Source organism: Poecile atricapillus, chromosome 20, assembly GCF_030490865.1.
Source record: "Poecile atricapillus isolate bPoeAtr1 chromosome 20, bPoeAtr1.hap1, whole genome shotgun sequence".
NCBI classification, from domain to species: Eukaryota; Metazoa; Chordata; class Aves; order Passeriformes; family Paridae; genus Poecile; species Poecile atricapillus.
Window position 1 is genome coordinate 4,273,666 of NC_081268.1, and position 17,617 is coordinate 4,291,282.

Sequence of the window (17,617 nt, forward strand, 5' to 3'; positions counted from 1 at the left end):
ACAGCAAAAAGCAATTTATTTTACATTAGATATTTAATGGAGCAATTTTTCCTGACAAAAGATTTGTCATTCCCCCTCCCCCCCCATCCCAGAGGTACTGTTTGTTCCCAGTCATTGGCATCTGGTGGCATCGAAAGGAAAGGAGTGGGGGAAGGAGTGTGGTGGGGAGCTGCAGTCCCTGCAGGAGGGAGGGAAATGCTGGGTAGGTGTTGTGACACCCCTCCCTCCCTCCCTGCCAGCGTGGGGGAGCACCTGTGGAGCCATCCTGAGCGAGACGGGACCGTGGGGCACCGGCAAGGCTTTTATGCTGCTCCCACACGTCCCTTTGCTCCGTGCCTCAGTTTCCCCGCTGGCAAACAAGCTCCTTCCCCCCTCCCTGGGGCCGCACAATAGCAAACCTCGCCGTTATTATTCCGGGGGTGGGAAGCAGCATTACTCAGAGCCAGCATTGCTAATAACGCACTAAATATAGCGCTTCCCATCCCGGGAGGACTTTCTGAACCGTGCCTGATGAGCTCTGACCCCCTCCGGAGGCAGGGCCGGGGCACCGGCTGGCACCGCTGTGCGGGGCAGGATGCGGAGGGATGTTCCCCATGGATGGATGGAGGGATGGATGCTCCTGCCTGCTGCTGTCAGTCCCTGCGGAGCTGGCTCAGCTGGAGGGGGACGGGGGCAGCGGGCTGGGGTCCCGGGGCGGGCGGGCAGCGGGGGCCGGGCTCCCGGAGCCTCCCGGTGATGCGGGGCAGCGGCTGCTTCTCCCACTCGCCCTGCAAGAGAGGAGGTCAGTGCTGTGAGAGCACGGAGGGTGCAAACTCATTCCCCCAGAAAGGGAGGAAGGTGTTGGAGGCTCGGTGTTTCTGTCTGCTTGGAGAGATGACACGAGCTTTAACGTCTGAAGTGGGTTTTAGCCCAAATCAGGGTGTTTTCTCATGAGACATCGCTAATTATTCCTAGTGCAGAAGCACCTACACATCCCCTGAGTGGCACAGGCGTCTGAGGTGCTCCATGTTCCACAAATGCACCCCAGCTGGGGAGTTTCCACCCCAAAAAGTGTTACCTGCCAAGGCAGGTGGAGACAGCTCAAACCAGGGAGTCCCACAGTCCCACCATGCTCTGGAAAAACGCTCCCTTAGCAGGTACTGGCAGGAATTTCCAGCTGTGGAGCAGGAGGGATGCAGAAGCCTGGCTGAGGTGGCACAGAGCAGAGTCAGGGAAGGGCTGTCACAGCCATCAGGGCTCGTGGTGACCACAGCCAGGACAAATCCCCCCACTCTGTGCATCCCTGGAGGCACTTTATCCTGGGGATGCTCCCTGCAAAAAGCAACCTGCCAGGTGCAGGCGGTGTCCAGGGCTGAGCCTGCTGAGCAGGATCTAACTCAGATGTGACACTGGCCTGGCCTGGTGGCTGGTGGAGATGTGGGCATCTCAGAGTGCCTGGGGAGGCTCAGCTCCGGGGTGGTGATGCTCTGGTTTGGCTGTCGGCTGCGTGTTCGTGTGGAAATGTCAGCGAGAGGCTAAGCTGCAGGGTGAGCAGGAGGAGGGAGGGCTGGAGAGGAGAGGTAGAGCCGTGAGTCATCAGCAAGATGAAAGTGGAATTTATGTTTTCAGCTGAAATTTCTCCTGGTATGTCAAGCAAAACGAGCCAGAGCCTGTGGCAGCACCAGGAAAACCCTGGGGAATGATGGAGTGGGATGGAGGGACCTTTCCAAAGCACATGGGGAGTGAGCAGAGAGGGGACAGCATTGCAGGGGAGCACCAGCTGGAGAAACAACTCCTCTCCTGTGCCCTTATGGCTTAGAGGAGCAGTTAAGCATCCTTGGGGTGCTCCTGCTCCAGGGCTCGGCTCCAGCCCTGTGCCCATCTGCTGTGGCATCTGCCCTGCTGATACATCCCAAACCCTGAGCCTGCTTTTTGGAGAGATCAAAGGCATTGGAGTGTCGTGAGAGTTGTGGTTTTCAGTGCTTTCAAGTGGAAATCAGAACAGGGAGAGTTTACTGCAAGCCCTCATGGGTGCAGGGGAATTTGGGGACGACACCATCCCCGCTGCTGCTCACCAGTGTTACCTTGAGATTTGGCTCGATAGGTAACAGCACTCAGTTCCTTCCAGAAATCATCAGATTTGGGATCACTGAACTGCAAGAACATGAGCTTAATTAGAAGCTGGTGCTTTTCTCCTGGCAGAAACAGTATGGAATAAATGAGATGTCTCCCAAGTTGGGCTCGCTCTGAAACCCCAGTGGGGCAGAGGCTCCTTCATCCTCACTGCAATGCTCGTGACCACTTTGTGCCGGCATTGGTTCTGGTCTCCAAGACCTCTCTGAAATCAAGAGAGTTGTCTGGGTCATAAATTAAGAGGTTTAATTCATAATTCTCCCGCTGCACAAAAATTCTGGACCACTTCTGTCCCTGCAGCAAAGCTCTGCATGGCTGAGAGGTGCCTGGTGTCCAGTTCCAGGAAACTGGAAAGGTTTCTGCCCACTCCAGAGTGAAACTTTGCTAAAGGGAATTTACTGTGGCAGAAAGCTGATGGTCAACCCGGCAATCAGCTCAGCATCCTCCTGTGCTGCAGTGGAGAGCACTGGATCCAGGAACAAGGTATCATTCAAATTTATTACACTGATAAATGGCATTTGAAGCTGATGCCAGCAGTGGTTTTAAACCTTCATCACCATCATCATCATGTCCCCATGTCTCTGGGCCTGATTTTATTTTACAGAGCTCCCAGTCCTTTATCCTTCACATTTTGCTGGGTCACCACATTTGGAGGCTACACAGATGCTGTGTGTAATGAACTCACTCTGCTGGGACCTGTGGTGATTTGCCAAAATCCTAAAAACCACCTCATGTTTCTCCTTGGATCTGGCCCTACTTTACCAGTCAGCAAAAGCAGCCTCCAAATCACTTTATGCAAATGCATCTCCTAACTGGATCTGGCTGGGAGCATCCATGGTGGGCTCCAGATGTATTGTCTAAGCACAGAGCTGGACTGGGCTCCATGTCCTGCATCAGCCAGGGATTTCCAGGCAGGCCCAGTCCCCTGCCCTGAGCCTGCTGGGTTTGGATGTGTCCTGAGCACCTCAGACCCAACTTACACCTGGGAATTCTGTCGGGAAGCTTTGGGAGTGAGGCTGTACCTACCGGGAACCGGACTGCAGAGGATTTGTTGCAGTGCATGGAGATCGGAGCAAAGCCGTAGAGGGATTTCAGCACATCTCTGTTGAACGTGTTCCAGGGGATGGAGTAAAACTGCTGTGGAACAGACACCTGTGGGCACATGCAGATCTCCTCATCGTTAAACCTGGGCAGGAGAAAGGCCACGCTGAAACACAGCAGTGCTGTGCCCTTCCAGAGCTGCCTGTGACCAATTCCTCCCCGCCTGAGCAGTGACCTGGAATGGCTGTGAGGGCAGCCAGCCTGGAGCAGCCAGCACCTGCAGGGCAGGATTTGGGACCAGCCCGTGGGTAGGACACCCTGTGCAAGGTCACCATCTCCCTTCTCCTCATGGGTGGATGGCTGCAGCCTACTCCCCTGGCATGGATCCTTGGTGTCTGCCCCGGGTTATAAGGAATATTTTGCATTTATGCACTTGGCTGCTCACTGATTCTTGCTGAGCAGTCCCTCCCATGGACTTCTCCCCCTTCCTGGTGGTTCTCACTACACAGTCACCCTCAAAACCCTGGCTGTGGCTTTTACACTGGTCCCTGTCCCCCCAGCCCTGCTGGGCAGGGGCTCTTTACCTGTTCACGAGGTTGAAGTAGCGGTGCAGGTAGCCTGGATCCACAGCGCTTTTGCACAGCTCCAGCTGGGTCTGGGGGTAGTAGTGCACGTAGTTCACACACATCTCTTCCAGGATGCCAAATCCTCCCTGTGGCACAGGCAGGAAGGTGAGGGAAGCGGGGCCTGGCTGTGCCCTGCTGGGGCTGCACAGGGGAAGGGAGGGCTGGGGAGCACAGGGCTCACATGCATCTATACCCAAAATCTCTATCTATTATCTATATCTGGATATCTAGAGAGATAGAGAGAAGTATTCACACCCCTTCAGGTGCATGGCATGGGCAGTTCTCTACTTGTCTGCCCTCTATGCAAGAACAGACTTTGAGGCTAGACTGTGTGGTTTACATTAAAATGCAGATTTCCTATAATCCCTCTGCTATATTTAGTCTTGTCCCTGTTGATGGTACCTCTGACAGGCTCTTTTATTTTCTTTTTCCCACTGCCTATGTAAGGAAATAACATGCACTGTCAAAAAGTGGCACTTCTCTTTAATTACAATTAATCCCCGGTGGAACAGTTTGTGATGGGAATTAGAGTGACACATGCTACTTCACAATTAGCACCTTCACATCCCCGCTGCAGGCAGCACAGCCTTACGAGTTCCCTTCTTCCCACCCTCCCCTTGCTTCTGATTCAGCCTGGCTTCATGCAGGTGCCCATCCTGGGGGTGCCCCCAGCCCACCCTGGGTTGCCCCCAAAGGCAGGGGAGCTGCCCCTGCACTCACCACGGTGGCTCTGCTCCGATCCTCGGTGTTGTATGTGCAGGTGGTGATGAGTTCATCGCCCTGGGGGGATCAAACACAGGAAAATTTAGGGTTAGGGGAGTGTTCCACATAGAAATCTCTGCTCCCCATATCAGGAGCCTTCAACCCCACAGGAGGCCTTGCTAAAACTGCCTCCCCCGTGGAGACTCCCTAGGGATGGTGTTTCCTGCTTTCCTCGCTTTTTAAGAATTCCTGCTGGGTTGAAAACACCTCAAAATTGCACTTAGGCAAGAGTTACAAGTGCCAGATCTGGAGCTGACTTGATGGCACAGCAGCCTCTGTGCCATAGTCAGTGCTGAGGACCACGGGGACACCCCAGGGCACAGCCCTGGGCATGGTTCCAGTGGGTGCTGAGTGCTTTGAGCAGCCTCGTGAGGCAGAGCAGCTTCAGGAACTTCCCTCAGCTTTGCAGTCAGGTCCTTCCCCATCTGAAGAGCCCTGGGGCAATTTCCAGCCCTGTTTTCCCACCCACTCCCACTCTGATGCTGAATCTCTTCCTCTCCTTCCATCAAGCAAGGACAGAGGGCACCTCCATGGCTCATCCTCACCCCCTGAGGAGCCTCCCTCTGCCAGACGAAGCCAGGCTAAGTTAGGAGCCTAATTTAGCTCTGGCTACCCACACACCAGCTCTATGCCATATGACAGGGGGCCTGGCTGTCCCAAAGTATCTGCGTGGAGATGGCAGATCCCACCCAGGGACCCTCCCTCCAGCCCCCCTGGGAGTCCCCAGATGGGATGGGGTGATGGAAGGAGGCAGGGGACTCAAGGCCATGGGATCAGGATGGTTTTTGGAGCAACTCACCGGAAAAACTGCTACCACTTCCTTCAGCATGCGGATCTCCTGTGAGCGGAGGAAAGGGGACACGTGAGAGCAGTGCCACAGTGGCACTGTGCCCAGGGGTGACACCCTGCAGCCCCTGTACCTGGAAGTGAGGGCTGTAGTGTCTGTCAGCGTTCACAACCTGCCGCTCCCTCCCGTCCCGGGACAGCACCGTCACCACTTTCCTCCCTGCCAGGTGTGTGTGGAGCTGGGAGGCGAAGATGCGGATGCCAGCAGCGGGAAGAGCCTGGGGAAAAAAGGAAGAGAGGAAGGGCAGCTCAAGGCCCCCGTGGCCAGCCCTGTCCCTCTCCCCTCCCTCACATCCCCTTGCTGTGTGCTGGGAACTCGCTGTCCCTGTTCTGGCTCTCACAAGGGGTTTAGGGGATCACTGTACCCCTGGGAAAGCATCTCAGCAAGCTCCTTGCAGAGGGACAAATCCTCATTGCTGCCAAACCAACGCTCCAGGGCTGAGCCAGACCGTGCTTCCTTCCCTGCCCTCCTTAGTGGTGGCACAAATGATTCCTTGTGGGTAGGCCCTACAAAAACACACACTGAGAGAGCAAGGTGGGCCCTTTTGAACCATCTTTGAGAGAGTTCTTGGCAAGATCCCCAGGAGCAGGAGCCAATTTTCCCCATCCCTGTGAGGGAAAGCACCCCTGGGACACGGCCAGCTCGGTGTGTTTTTATGGGAATGGTACCCCAGGGAGCTGGAGCAGATGGCTCCCCAGGAGAGCTGCTTCCAGGGGGATTCAGCACGTCCTAACCAGCTGCTCTGTTCATTGTACACAGCAGATTTTTCTTTCCAGCACTACCCCACAGTGAGTTTAAAACTTCAAACTGGGAGCCTGGAGATTGGTGCTGCCTGGAGCCAGGGAAAAGCCACGGGCAACCTTTCTCCTCTGAGGTGCAGGCAGGCTGGAGGGGACAGGCACTCACCAGCTGGGTGCATTTATCAGTGCAGTACCCTGTGAGGATGAAGCTGTCCTCTCCAGGGGGAATGGCCATCACTGGGGTGTACACCAAGCCCAGCTCCATGATTCCAGCATCATAAGGACGAAGTGTGGCCGTGTAGTACAGACGGATCCCCGAGGAGTCACGGCGACCTGGTGGGCCAGGGGACAAGGACAAGTCACTGCAGGGACAAGGTCAAAAGGTAAAAAAAAGCAAGGACAGGTGAAAAAACGATGCTGTGCTGCCGTGGAGAGCCTCTCCTCCAGTTTCTTTCACCTGTTTGAAATTGTTTTAAATCCTACAGATTTTTGTGCAGGTCTTCACTGAGTGACCCCAGATGCACCTGGTTCCCCAGCAAGGGCACTGATCTGAGGCTGAATTGTCCCAGGACAGCAAGGTGAGGGCTGCCTTTGGAGAGCCCAGAGCAGAAGGACAGAGCATGGGGTGCTTTGGAGGACTCCCTAGGAATGGGGCTCATTGCAGCTTCTATAATGGGTACATCCCAAAATCCCGAAAGGCCACGCAGGCAAAGGGAAAGAGCAGGGTCAGTAGGTCAGGAGGGGTTCAGGCCAGCTCTGAGCTCCCTGTCTCCAGGCTGGAGCCCACCCAGGGATAAAAATAACGGGGGAGACACTATTGGTTAACATGCAAAAGCAGATAAATGATGGAAGATGTGAACTCTGTATTTATAGCCATGTTTCTTCTCGAGTTGCCGAATGTGCTATGATTGATCCACAGTACATATGCTCTGGCCTCCTAAAAATATACTTGGGTAGTCAAGAAGCTGCTTGTTTTTATGGTAATGAAGAAACTGGGTTGTTTGGAATCCTTTTTTTTCCACTGTGTCTCCTGACAATGTTATCGAAGCAGGAGAACAGGAAAACAACATCCACATCCCCCCCTCCCCAGGCAGCCTGGTCTCTCTGGTGACTTGGCACTGCTGTCACTCTTACTCTGAGCTCAGACCCAGCCCCACAACTTTGTGTGGAAACTGGAGGGACTCCTGAGACAGCTTGGCTAAACCCTGGTGTTGCCCTGGATCACATCCTTGCAGGAACTCAGTCAGGACAATTCTCTGCCTGCAGGCTCCTTTCCCAAGCCTCCTTCCCCACCTCTGGGCCACAGGCCAGCCTTCAGTGAGGATGACTGCTGAGACCAAAAAACAGCAGCATGGTGGGGATTTAATGTATTCTTCCTGCAGGGACAAATCTGGACCATCAGCCCTCCAGAAAGTTGAGAACAGGGCCATGGTTTAGGCCACAGGCCCCCCCAGAGGGTGGCAATCCTTCCCTGGAATTTCCCCAGCTCTCCTGCCATGGTCTAACAGGTAAAGCAATGGGCAGCACCACCCAGCCCCTCACCTTTGAACACCAGGGGATTGTGGTAATGGATCTCCAGACGCAAATATCTGGAGGAGCCTGGGCCACCAAAGGCAAGACCTGCTTCTTCAGGGTAATAGAAAGCCTGGAAGCAGAAGGGAGGGTGTTAGGGCAGCAGCGAGGTGGCTTTCCTGGGAACAAGGCTGGAAAGCCTAAGGGAACGTGTGGGCATAATCCTGACCCACACCACGGGCCAAGGGACTTGATTTGTGCCCCTGGTTGTGCTTGGAGAGCTGCCCTTGCTTCCAAAAGCTTCTCTCATCCCACATGCAGTGGCACAACACCTGAGTGTTGTCACAGAATCATAAAACACCCTGAGTTGGAAGGGACCCACGAGGATCATCAACATCCAACTCCTGGCCCTGCACAGGCCAGCCCCAGGAATCCCACCATTGCCTGAGGGCGCTGTCCAAAGGCTCCTTCAGCTCCCTCAGGCTTGGAGCCACGGCCATTCCCTGGGGAGAACCCCACCCCACTGATTTATGGCACCAAAGAGGAGCAGGGCTGGGCTGAGGTAGGAAATCCAACACACCCAGGAGGGGCTGGGAAGGTCAGACGGGGCTGAAGCCAAACCCCAGCAGAGAAGAGCCCCAAAGTGGGATGGGGATTGGGAGGCAGCAGGGCAGTTGTCACCCAGGGTGACGTGTCCCTTGTCACACCCACCTGTGCCCCCATGGCCCAAGCTGCCAGCACGTGTCTGCAGTAGTTGAGGCGCTCTGGCTTCATCTTGGAGTCACAGGGCCCGTTGTAGTGGGGGAAGCTGTCGAACTCGGCCGCGCACTGGAAAACTTCCATGTGGTGGACAAGAGCCTCGTTGCCCGCCGTGACCACTGGCTCGTACTGCAAAGCAGGCCCAGGAAGGAGAGGACACACTGAGAGCCCATCCCTGGGGCCTGCAGGCTCCACGAGGAGCCAGGGCAGGGCTATCGGGGGCCTGCTACCAGTTTCTGACACAGGATGGGGAGGGAAGGTTGCTCTGGGCATGAGGCACCAAGGACCAAGAGCTTTCACCTCAGGTTTTGGTTATGGCAGAGTTAAGCATCTGAGTTCTTCAAGAGGGAAACAACATGTTATTAGTGCCCAAGGAGCATTTAGGTCAGTTGTGGAAATATTCAATTCCTTGGCTTGCTTAGGGACCAACCCAGGGCCCACCAGAACCCACAGAGAGCCAGCTCATCCCTTCTCCAGCCACAGATGGGGATCAGCAGTAGATCTTGGTCTGTTGTGTGGTGCCTGAGTCCTTTATCAGTTTTGCAGGGCTGAGGTGGCCCTGGGGATGTTGCTTTTTCCAAAAGAGAGTCCTGGCTGTGCTGCTGTTGTAGCTCTGCCTGCAGCTCATGGGTTTTGCTTCCATCCAACGTCTGCTTGGGACACTGGGGGTGGGATTTGGGGTAGAGAGAGTGACTCAAGCCTGAGGAACATCTCTGGCTAAAAGTGCCAGCTGTAGAAGTGATCTGCAGCAGCGGGAAGGTATCAGAAGTTATGCACTTCTTACTTACACACAGATGATTCACTTCACACCATCTGTCAGAGAGAAAATCCTCCTTCTGAGCCTTCCTTTGCAGTCTCTCCCCTTGAAACCACTGAGCGCTCACTGCAGCTCGAGTGTCTGAAGGTTTTCCTTCTCCCCATGGTGTGGTTTGACTCTGGATGTGCCAGGTCACCTCCTTAGCCACCCCCACACCTGCTGGCTGCTGTCCCAGCAGCTCCTGCTTTCCTCAGAGCTGCCAGCAGGTTTCTGCTTTTTCTTTGCAGGAGATGGCCCAAGCAACATGTCTGGCCAATGCCCACAAGTCACATTTATGTCTGTAACTCTTTTTTACCAACTATGCCTCATCTTTAAGGAGCCAGGTCCTGTCCTGGCTTGCTCTCCCAGCGCTCACCAGCCTTGTTCCCCTGTTTTCTGTGTTTTTATGCTCCTCATGGCTCTCTTTGTGCTAAAATCCTGCTGTGGGTCTGTTCCTTCTGCAGAGAGCCTGCCCTGGAATCTGCTGGAAGTGCTGGGTGGGAAAACATTACCTGGTCCCCTCCTGCTAAGACTCTGTAGGAGACATGAGGACGCTACCGACCGGTGGGGAGGACTTGGAAAAGGTTTTGGGACCACATTTGGAAAGATGTCAGGGTCTGAAACCCTCCCTGTGACATGGAATTTGCAGGATGTGAACACAACAACTGATCCAGCCTGGGGACAGCAGCCCTTTTCTCCCACCTCTTACCATGATGATGTGGTGTTTGGGGAAGCCCTCTGGGAGTTCTGCCATGTAGCACCAGTAGGTCGTCTCCTGGCTGGGAATGACAACATCTGGGGCTGTTATCTCCATGGTCTTCATGTCACTGGGCAGCTCAGGGATGCTGATGTTGGGTTTTAGCAGCTGCACCCTCTGCAGCCCCCCGTGGAGGGCAGAGACGTTGATGGCTTGTAGGGAATGCACTGGTTTCTCCAGGATGCCGTAGATCAGGTGCACGGTGCCATCCTGAAGCCAGAGCAGAATGCATCAGTGGGTTTTTCATGCACAACAGGAACTGGTGGCACCATTAGCACCGGCACTGGTGGCATGAACCCAGAAATGGGTCAGGGCTCCACCCTGACTGCACCAGTAGCTCACTCTGCTGTGCTGTCCCAGGAAAGCTCTACATTCCAGGGTGTTTCCCCAGCTGATGCGGTCACTGAGGGCTCCCTACCAGGCAGGAGAGTCTGAAAAGTTTTTCCCATCAATTCCAAAAGGGTGACACATCCTCCAAGCCCCTCATGAGCTCCAGGCTGGGACAAGCCCATCAGTGCAGGGCTCATTCTGCCCCTCTCCAGCCCAGCAATAGCCTGGAGGGGTAACAGCAGAAACAAAACTTCTCCCTGAAGTCCTCCCTTTTTCTTCCAGCTTCCTCTCAGGTGGAAGGTACCACAAGCTCTGCTGAAAGTCTACTGCAACCGAGAACACTGAGAGCTCGGGACTGGAGATGAGGGGGAAAGGAGAAGGAGAACAATCTTTTCCTAAAGTATCAGAGAATAAAGACCAGCAAGTGTTTTCATGGTTCACAGACAGATTGCTCCCTCCAGGGCTCTCAGTGTTTTGGCAGATGGCAGACTCTTCTCATCACAAGAGCTTTTGAACACCAGCAGCAAAAACTCGAGGACACTCTGTGCCCACATTGGCTCTAAAATATCCTGCCCACAAAGGCTTTCATGTGAGATGAGCCTTGCACGGATTCATGCCTGCAGCCAGGGCCTGTAGCTGAGACCCTGAGCTGTCTGACATCCCCACTGGGAAGGTTTACCCCAGATCCCAGCTCAGAGAGGAGTGGTGGATGCAGAGCCAGGGAGACACCACCGAGCCACACAGGAGCACAGAGCAGCACCTCTGTTTGCTGTCCTTTTGTCCCAGCTCCTGTCACAACTCTCCTGTTTGCCTCCTGTTGATACACCCACCCCTCTTCGTAACACTCCCAACAGTTGGCTCCAGACTGCCGAGCAGAGTGATGCAGGAGGGATTTATATAGACCCAATGCATGTTCAACAGGAGCTGATGATGCAAACGAGCTAAAAGCTCCACTTGAGAGAGCTTTTGAAGGGGTTGTGAATAGATGGTGCCAAACATTACTCATGGGCCAGGGCTGACATCTGTAGCTCACTTCCTCTCTGCCTCACACAGCACCAACACCTGATGCTGTGCTCAAACAGGCACATCCCTGCAGGACGGGTCTGGAGCTGTGCCCCAGGGCTGGGATGGGGCTGGGGCTGCCACCCTGGGGTGATGCCATACCTCTATCAGGTAGTCCTTGGGGTCACAGGTGCTGAAGGCTCTTCTGAAGAGGAGGTAGAGCCCCTCAGGAGCCCTGCGAGCCCCAAGGAGCTGATAGTCCTGCTGGGAATCCATGTGGAGCTGCCCCCTGGCATCGCTCCAGGCATCCTGCAAGAGAGAGAGCAGCCTGCTCAGCCAGGAGGCACCTCCAGAGGTACCACAGGTCCTCCTGTCCACCCTCAGCATCCCAGAGGTGCAGGAAACCTGTGCTTTGGTTGCTCCATGCCCACCTCCAGCATCTCCTGGGCAGATCCATGCTGGAATGGCCTTTGCCAGGGGATCTCTAGTGCTCAGGCACACCTTGAAACACCTGACCCAGCACTAACAGTCTGCAGAAAGACCCTTCCAGGCTGAGATGGGAGTGGGGAAAGGTCAGGAAGGGAGGGAGGAAAGCTCCCAGGGACACCTGATAGTGTTGCTTTGGTCTGTGCTGTATTTTGGGGGTGTTTGTTCTGGAAGGGGGTGCTGGACTCTCCAAAACCCTTGGCACAAAGCAGCCTCCCTCAATTTAAGATCAAATCCTTGCTAGAATGTAATGTCAGCTCTAGAAATTGCTGCTTCTCTGCAAAATCCTTAATTTTTTGTGGCCAGATTGTTCTGGCAGCCCAGCCCAGCCTCCCAAAACCCACTTGTTTTAGAGGATGATGAGAAAGCCACCCCAGGAAGCAAAGCAGTAGGGTATTGCAGAGTTTGAAGGTTTGGAGTATAAAGTCCTGTGATAATTTGGATTTGAACAGGGCTGTTTCTTTGATCTTTTGTTTCTCCTGTGGGTCTCCTGTTTACTCAGAGAAGACACCCAGGAAGCAGCTGGCTGTATGTACACAAGTGGCACTGGTTCTCTTATCTGGGGAGGCAAAACCAGAAGAAAAGGGATAAAGCAAGTTGGCACCATTTCAGCCAGAACTATAGAGTCATATTTCCAGAACATATTGTCCCTGGAGGGGGAGAGGGAAATCAGCTCCATGGAACTCCCATGACATTTGCTTTCATAGGAATATGGAGCGCAAGTTAATCTCACAGTACATGGGGGGCTGAGCAAATTTGGATCTTTTTAACAGCTGACACATTTATCCAGAAGAAAAGTCGCTGGGAGAGAGAAAACCAGGGCTGGAGAAATTTATTGAGATCTCCTTGCAGGATGCTGTTCAGCGCCAAGTGAAAGAGAAAACCCGAGCGCTGCCGGGTGTTTCACTCAGTGCTGCTTGTCTTTGGGCAAGCACATGAAGGCAGATTAGAAATGATCCTTTATGTCTTCTTAACATGCTGCTGTGACATTCTGGAGCATTTGGGCCACCACAGACCCTGAAAGGCTGGTAATTAGAAGGAAAACAGCACAGATAATAAACCCTTCTTTTCATGCTTTCATTTCACCGCAGATCACATTGCGGCTGATTGCAGAAGAATGTGTTTCATGGTTAATTTGAAGTAAGCAGAGAGGTAAAATTTAACTTACTGAAAAGCCTTACATGGGCAAAAGTGAGAATTTCTTTCTTCAGCCAAGCACAATTGCAGTGAGCCTGATGTGGTGGGCTGGGAAAACCCCCCAGCCAGGAACCAGGCAAACAGACAGTGGCAGCAAGGATGGAATTTACAGCAGCAACAGCAAACAACACAACTGGAATCAGTCTTCCCCTGCAGTCCCATTTACATATCACCCAAATATATTTACACCTTTGTTTTCTGACAGCTCTCCAGGCTGCCCTGATATCCCGTTGACCCCTATGGATGCAACTCACAGCCGAATTTTTCCTGCTGGCAGGAGCAGCCTCTCTGCCTGGTGACTTTTGCCCTTTCTCAGAGCCATTAATGGGAGCTGTGGTTAATTTTTAATGTGACTGGCAGCAGCACACGAGTGGAGCAGGGTGTTGATGCATCTTCTGTGTGTGTGTCTTTGTAGCTAAACACAGCAGAGACATCCAGCTCCTGGTTGCCTCAGCCTTGCTGATGTGCTGCTGTGTTTATTCTTTTCTCTTTTGGGTTAATCCCCATGCCAAACCCACCAAGTGGATCTGGTCTGTGGGTCCTCTGGGGTAGAAGCCCCCAATACCTTCTGGACCCTGAGTGGTGGGGCTGGCCCAGCGTGAGCCGTGCCCTGTACCCCACTCTACCAAACCACGAGCCAGATTCAGAGAGTTGCATTCACAGGGAGGGAACCCCAAAAACATCCTTGCAAACATTCAAGAGACTCACCCCAAAGTAGGAGTTGTGCCCATCACTCCAGAGCACGGCCAGGTCCGCGTTCTCAAACTCGCCCCTGTCCGACATCCCGAAGAGGAGCCCGAACTGCAGGTCCCTGATGAGGAGCTGGAAATGCACGGCTTGCTCGGGGTAGCTGACATTCCAGGAGAGCTCCAGCAGCCCCTGGGGATCCAGGGGCACCCTGTAGGGGAAATCACTCTCATGGGGCACTGAGCCCTGCAGAGCCACCACCAGGATGACCAGGAACGCCGCCACCATGGTGAAGTACATGGATACCATCTCCCGCAGCTTGAGGCTGGGGCAGGAGCAGGGCTTGCTCTTGGAGTTCTGCATCCTGCCAGGACAGCACCTGATGCCTGGCTGTGCCCATTTATGTGCTGGTCCTCCTGGGCAAGCTGGGTAAGTGATACTCTTTAATTGCATTTATCTGTTGGGAAATTGGACTGGTGTATTGACCCCCATCAGCTCCTGGCCAAACGCTTGTCATCTGCTGTCTCCCCTTAATTGGCTCTAATTGCACATGGACATTATCAATAGCAATTGGATTTGACTGGGCTGATGTGATTCGCTCTTAAATCTTCCTTTGTGGCTGGGAAGGGCTGTTTGCTCACAGGCTGCTCTGACCGAGCCCTCGTGGACCTGCTGTGCTGCTTGTGGTGCCTTTGGTCTGTGTGTCCATGTAACCCAGCCTGGGATCACCCCAAGGGTGGCCAGAGATGAGAACAAAGGACTCTGAGCCTTGCCTGAGCTTCCAGGCATTAAGTAATACTGACAGGGTTTGAAATATTCCCCCTGCAAAGCTCAGCACCAGAGGAAATGCTGATTTCCCTCAAACAACAAGGAAAGAGGTGTCTTCTCTCCTCCCTCCTCTCGTTTTTTTGGCATTTGTGGGATTTAATTCTGGCCCTTTCAAGCCCAGCAAAGCCCAGCTCCTCTCCCACCCCTCTTTGTACCCATTGAAACCCTTACCTGCCCAGACCACCGGATATATTCAGTATTTGTTATTTCTTTGTAGCACCTGGGACTTTGGCTTCTGTTTAAATACACCTTTAGTCTCTTCCCCCTCCTCTTTCCCATTTGTTTAAGTCTGATGGGTTCTCTTTGGGTTATTAACTTTCCCATGTTAATTGGAATTTCCCCTCGGGTCCCCTCCAGGGCTCGGCTCTCCCTGCTGGTCCTTGCAGCAATGTCACAGCGGCAGATCCGCCTTCCCCAGCCCTGTGTAACGTGAGGAAACGGATTCAGCTCGGTGTTTTAATGAATCATCACTGTGAGCATCCCCACGTTAAAGCCGAGGAGGTTTTACTGTCCTGAGACACAACCATTACTCAGGAGTGCGTCAATTGATCGCGGCCGTCTCTCCTTGCCGGGTGACCTGCTGCTCGCAGGGTTTGCTCTCTCCTTCAGCCCCACCAGGCAAAAGGCCAAGGCAGAGGGAGGGATGGAGAGCTGAGCTCTCCCAGAGGAGCAGCCCTCAGCCCCATCCCTCCCCCAGTGACTCCAGTGCACGGCCCAGTCTCACACCAGCCCTCCCACTGCTGCTTAAAAGCCTTAAAAGCGTGTCTGGATAGCAGGAGGTTGCCTGAGGTGCCTGGGAATGCTCCCAGCGTGGCATCTCTGCGGTTCTGCTCACCCAGGAGCTGTTCCCAGGCTCTGCCCGAGGAGCTGCATCTGCACCTCACCCCATCCATGGCTCTCTTCACCTTCCTGAAGGAGGATGCAGCATTTTCCCCTTTTCCTGAGGCTCCTGGGCTCGTTCCTGGACACACTGAAGGCATCAGATGGATGTCCCTCATCCCTCCACCCTGGTGCTCCAGCACTGCAGAAGTCTGGCTGCCTTACAAAAGCCCCATAGAACAGATTTTTGTCCTTCCCTATCCCTGATCTCCTTCAAGCAGATTCACCCACTTGTCCTCCTCTCTTGGCTTCGTTTCCTCATTGTAAAGAGAAGAAGCTGAGCTGCCAAGCACGGCAGGAAGGCAAAGTGATCCTCACCGGGGGCAGGAGGGGGTCCTCAGCTAACAAGTTCTGCCTCCCTCTATCAGAGATGAAACCCCAGGCTGCTGGCATGTGCAAGTGGAGCTCCTGAGCCCTCCTGTACAGGAGGAATTTGCAGTGGAACAGCAGAACATGGGCAGGTCAGCTTGAAAACAGCTGAACTTTGCAGATAAGCACTGAGAATTTATTTGAAGAGAGAAAAAAAAATTATGTACATCTCTCTCTCTCTCCCCCCCCTCCCGCCCCCTTCAGTTTCTCTAGAGTCGTGGCTCATAAATCCAGGCAAGGAGTGAGGATCCAGCTTTCCACTCATTTCTCAGAGTGTTTATTTTAAGACTTCCAGGAGATGTAGAAGCGCCAGAGTTTCCTGACTTGGAAACTCGGCCCATTTGGGAGCAGCATTCCACGAGAGGGCTGTGGGGTGGGAGCCGTGGGTCCTGCCCTTCCCTTGGAGGCAGAGGAGCCACTTTGTGCCCGTGTGGGAGCCCCTGAGGAAGGGGACACCACGGGGCTGTGCTGGTCCCTGTGCTGGAGATGGGACTGGGGTGTCCCCGCATGCCACATGCCCCTCTCCAGGCAGAAAAGATGCGCAGGGAAAAAACACCTGGAGTGGGCTGGTAACCCCAGGGCAGGGCTGGTTCGAGCTGGCTGGGCCGTGCTGGATTCTGAATTCCCTGGCAGCAGCAGTAAATCCCCACCGGGTGTTGCTGAGCCCATCTCTGCAGAGCCACGTACCCAAACCCTCCTGGGGACCAAGGACCCTGGCCTGCCATTGCCACTCGTGATGCAAAGCTGGGGAGAAGCGGTGGCTTCCAGAGCCTGGCAGTGCCGGGGAGCAGCGAGGTCTGTCCGCCTGGAACTAATCCAGGTAAGGAGTTTAAACACAATTGATGCGCCAAATTAGGGGCTGAAGCAGGCAGCACCCCTCCGAGCTATAATCCATTGCCTCGCTAACAGAAATGGAAATTCAATTTGGGCAAGGGCAGGGAGGGGAGGGAAGCTTTCTGTCTGCTCCCACGGCCGGTGCAGCTCTCCATGCCCCCGGGCCTCCGCTATCCACAGCCCTATCAGCACCAGGATCGAATTTGCCTGGGTGCTGATGAGGTTTGGCAGTGTCTGAGTCAGGCTGGACCCAATGTCTGGGTGTGAGGAGGTGGAAAGGTGGGCTGGCACAGGTGCGTGGGTGACCCTGCAGGGCCACAGGGACCCCTGCCCTGATCAAAGTGTGCCATCCCTCTGGCCAAATCCACCCCTCAGGCAGCAGATCAGAGCCGTGGAGCAGCCCCAGGACTCACAGGATCTGTTCCATCATACCCCAAGGTGGGAAAGGTTGTTTATCGTCCTTCCCAAAGGATCTCTTTGCCCAGTCCTGTTCCTGTAATGAATCAGAAGGGATCTGCAGGGTTTTTTTTGTGCGCCAGGAGGGCACTGGAGCTGCCAATCTGAGTTTCAATTGGACAGCAGGGGTACAGGTGAGTGCCTACCTGCCCTCCCTAAAGCAGCTTTAGTGTCCCTGTGTCACCTGGGCCACAGCGAGCTGTGAGGTTTTGCAGGGAACCTCCACGTGTGACAGCAGCCTGGGCTGCTCTAACTCACAGATGTGCCACGTGCCAGCCAGGACAGGACACTTGGAGGTGACTGTGATCCAGCAGGGATGGGTGGGAAGAGCCATCCCTTCCTCCTTGCTCTGAGTTTGTGCCTTACTGCACAAATACTGTGACATCCCCCTTGCCAAGCCTCTGCTTGTTCCAGTTTCTTGCTTTCTCCCAACCTGCTTTGCCCTCTTCAGGACCAGATTTTCTTTATTTTACACCCTGGAAGAAAACTTTTGCTTCATCCCCCATGAAATCACATCCAAAGGGGAACCAGCACCAGACCTTCCCCACTGAGCCACTCACCCCAAATTCGGGCCAGAACTGGACCTGAGCTGCTCTT

At 54.2% G+C, this 17,617-nt stretch overlaps 1 protein-coding gene across 1 annotated transcript; it reads right to left on the reverse strand.

Annotated features, from left to right (window-relative positions):
- Positions 1-143: 143 nt before the first annotated feature.
- Positions 144-14,140, reverse strand: DBH (dopamine beta-hydroxylase). Its single transcript, XM_058853287.1, has 12 exons — positions 13,676-14,140; positions 11,447-11,593; positions 9,905-10,162; positions 8,352-8,528; positions 7,671-7,773; positions 6,295-6,461; positions 5,462-5,605; positions 5,341-5,379; positions 4,500-4,559; positions 3,738-3,865; positions 3,139-3,298; positions 144-767 (listed from the first exon to the last, which is right to left on the reverse strand). Exons 1-12 carry the CDS (start codon positions 14,105-14,107, stop codon positions 633-635), a joined length of 1,950 nt encoding a protein of 649 aa, XP_058709270.1. The 5' UTR covers positions 14,108-14,140; the 3' UTR covers positions 144-632.
- Between the last annotated feature and the right edge of the window lie 3,477 nt (positions 14,141-17,617).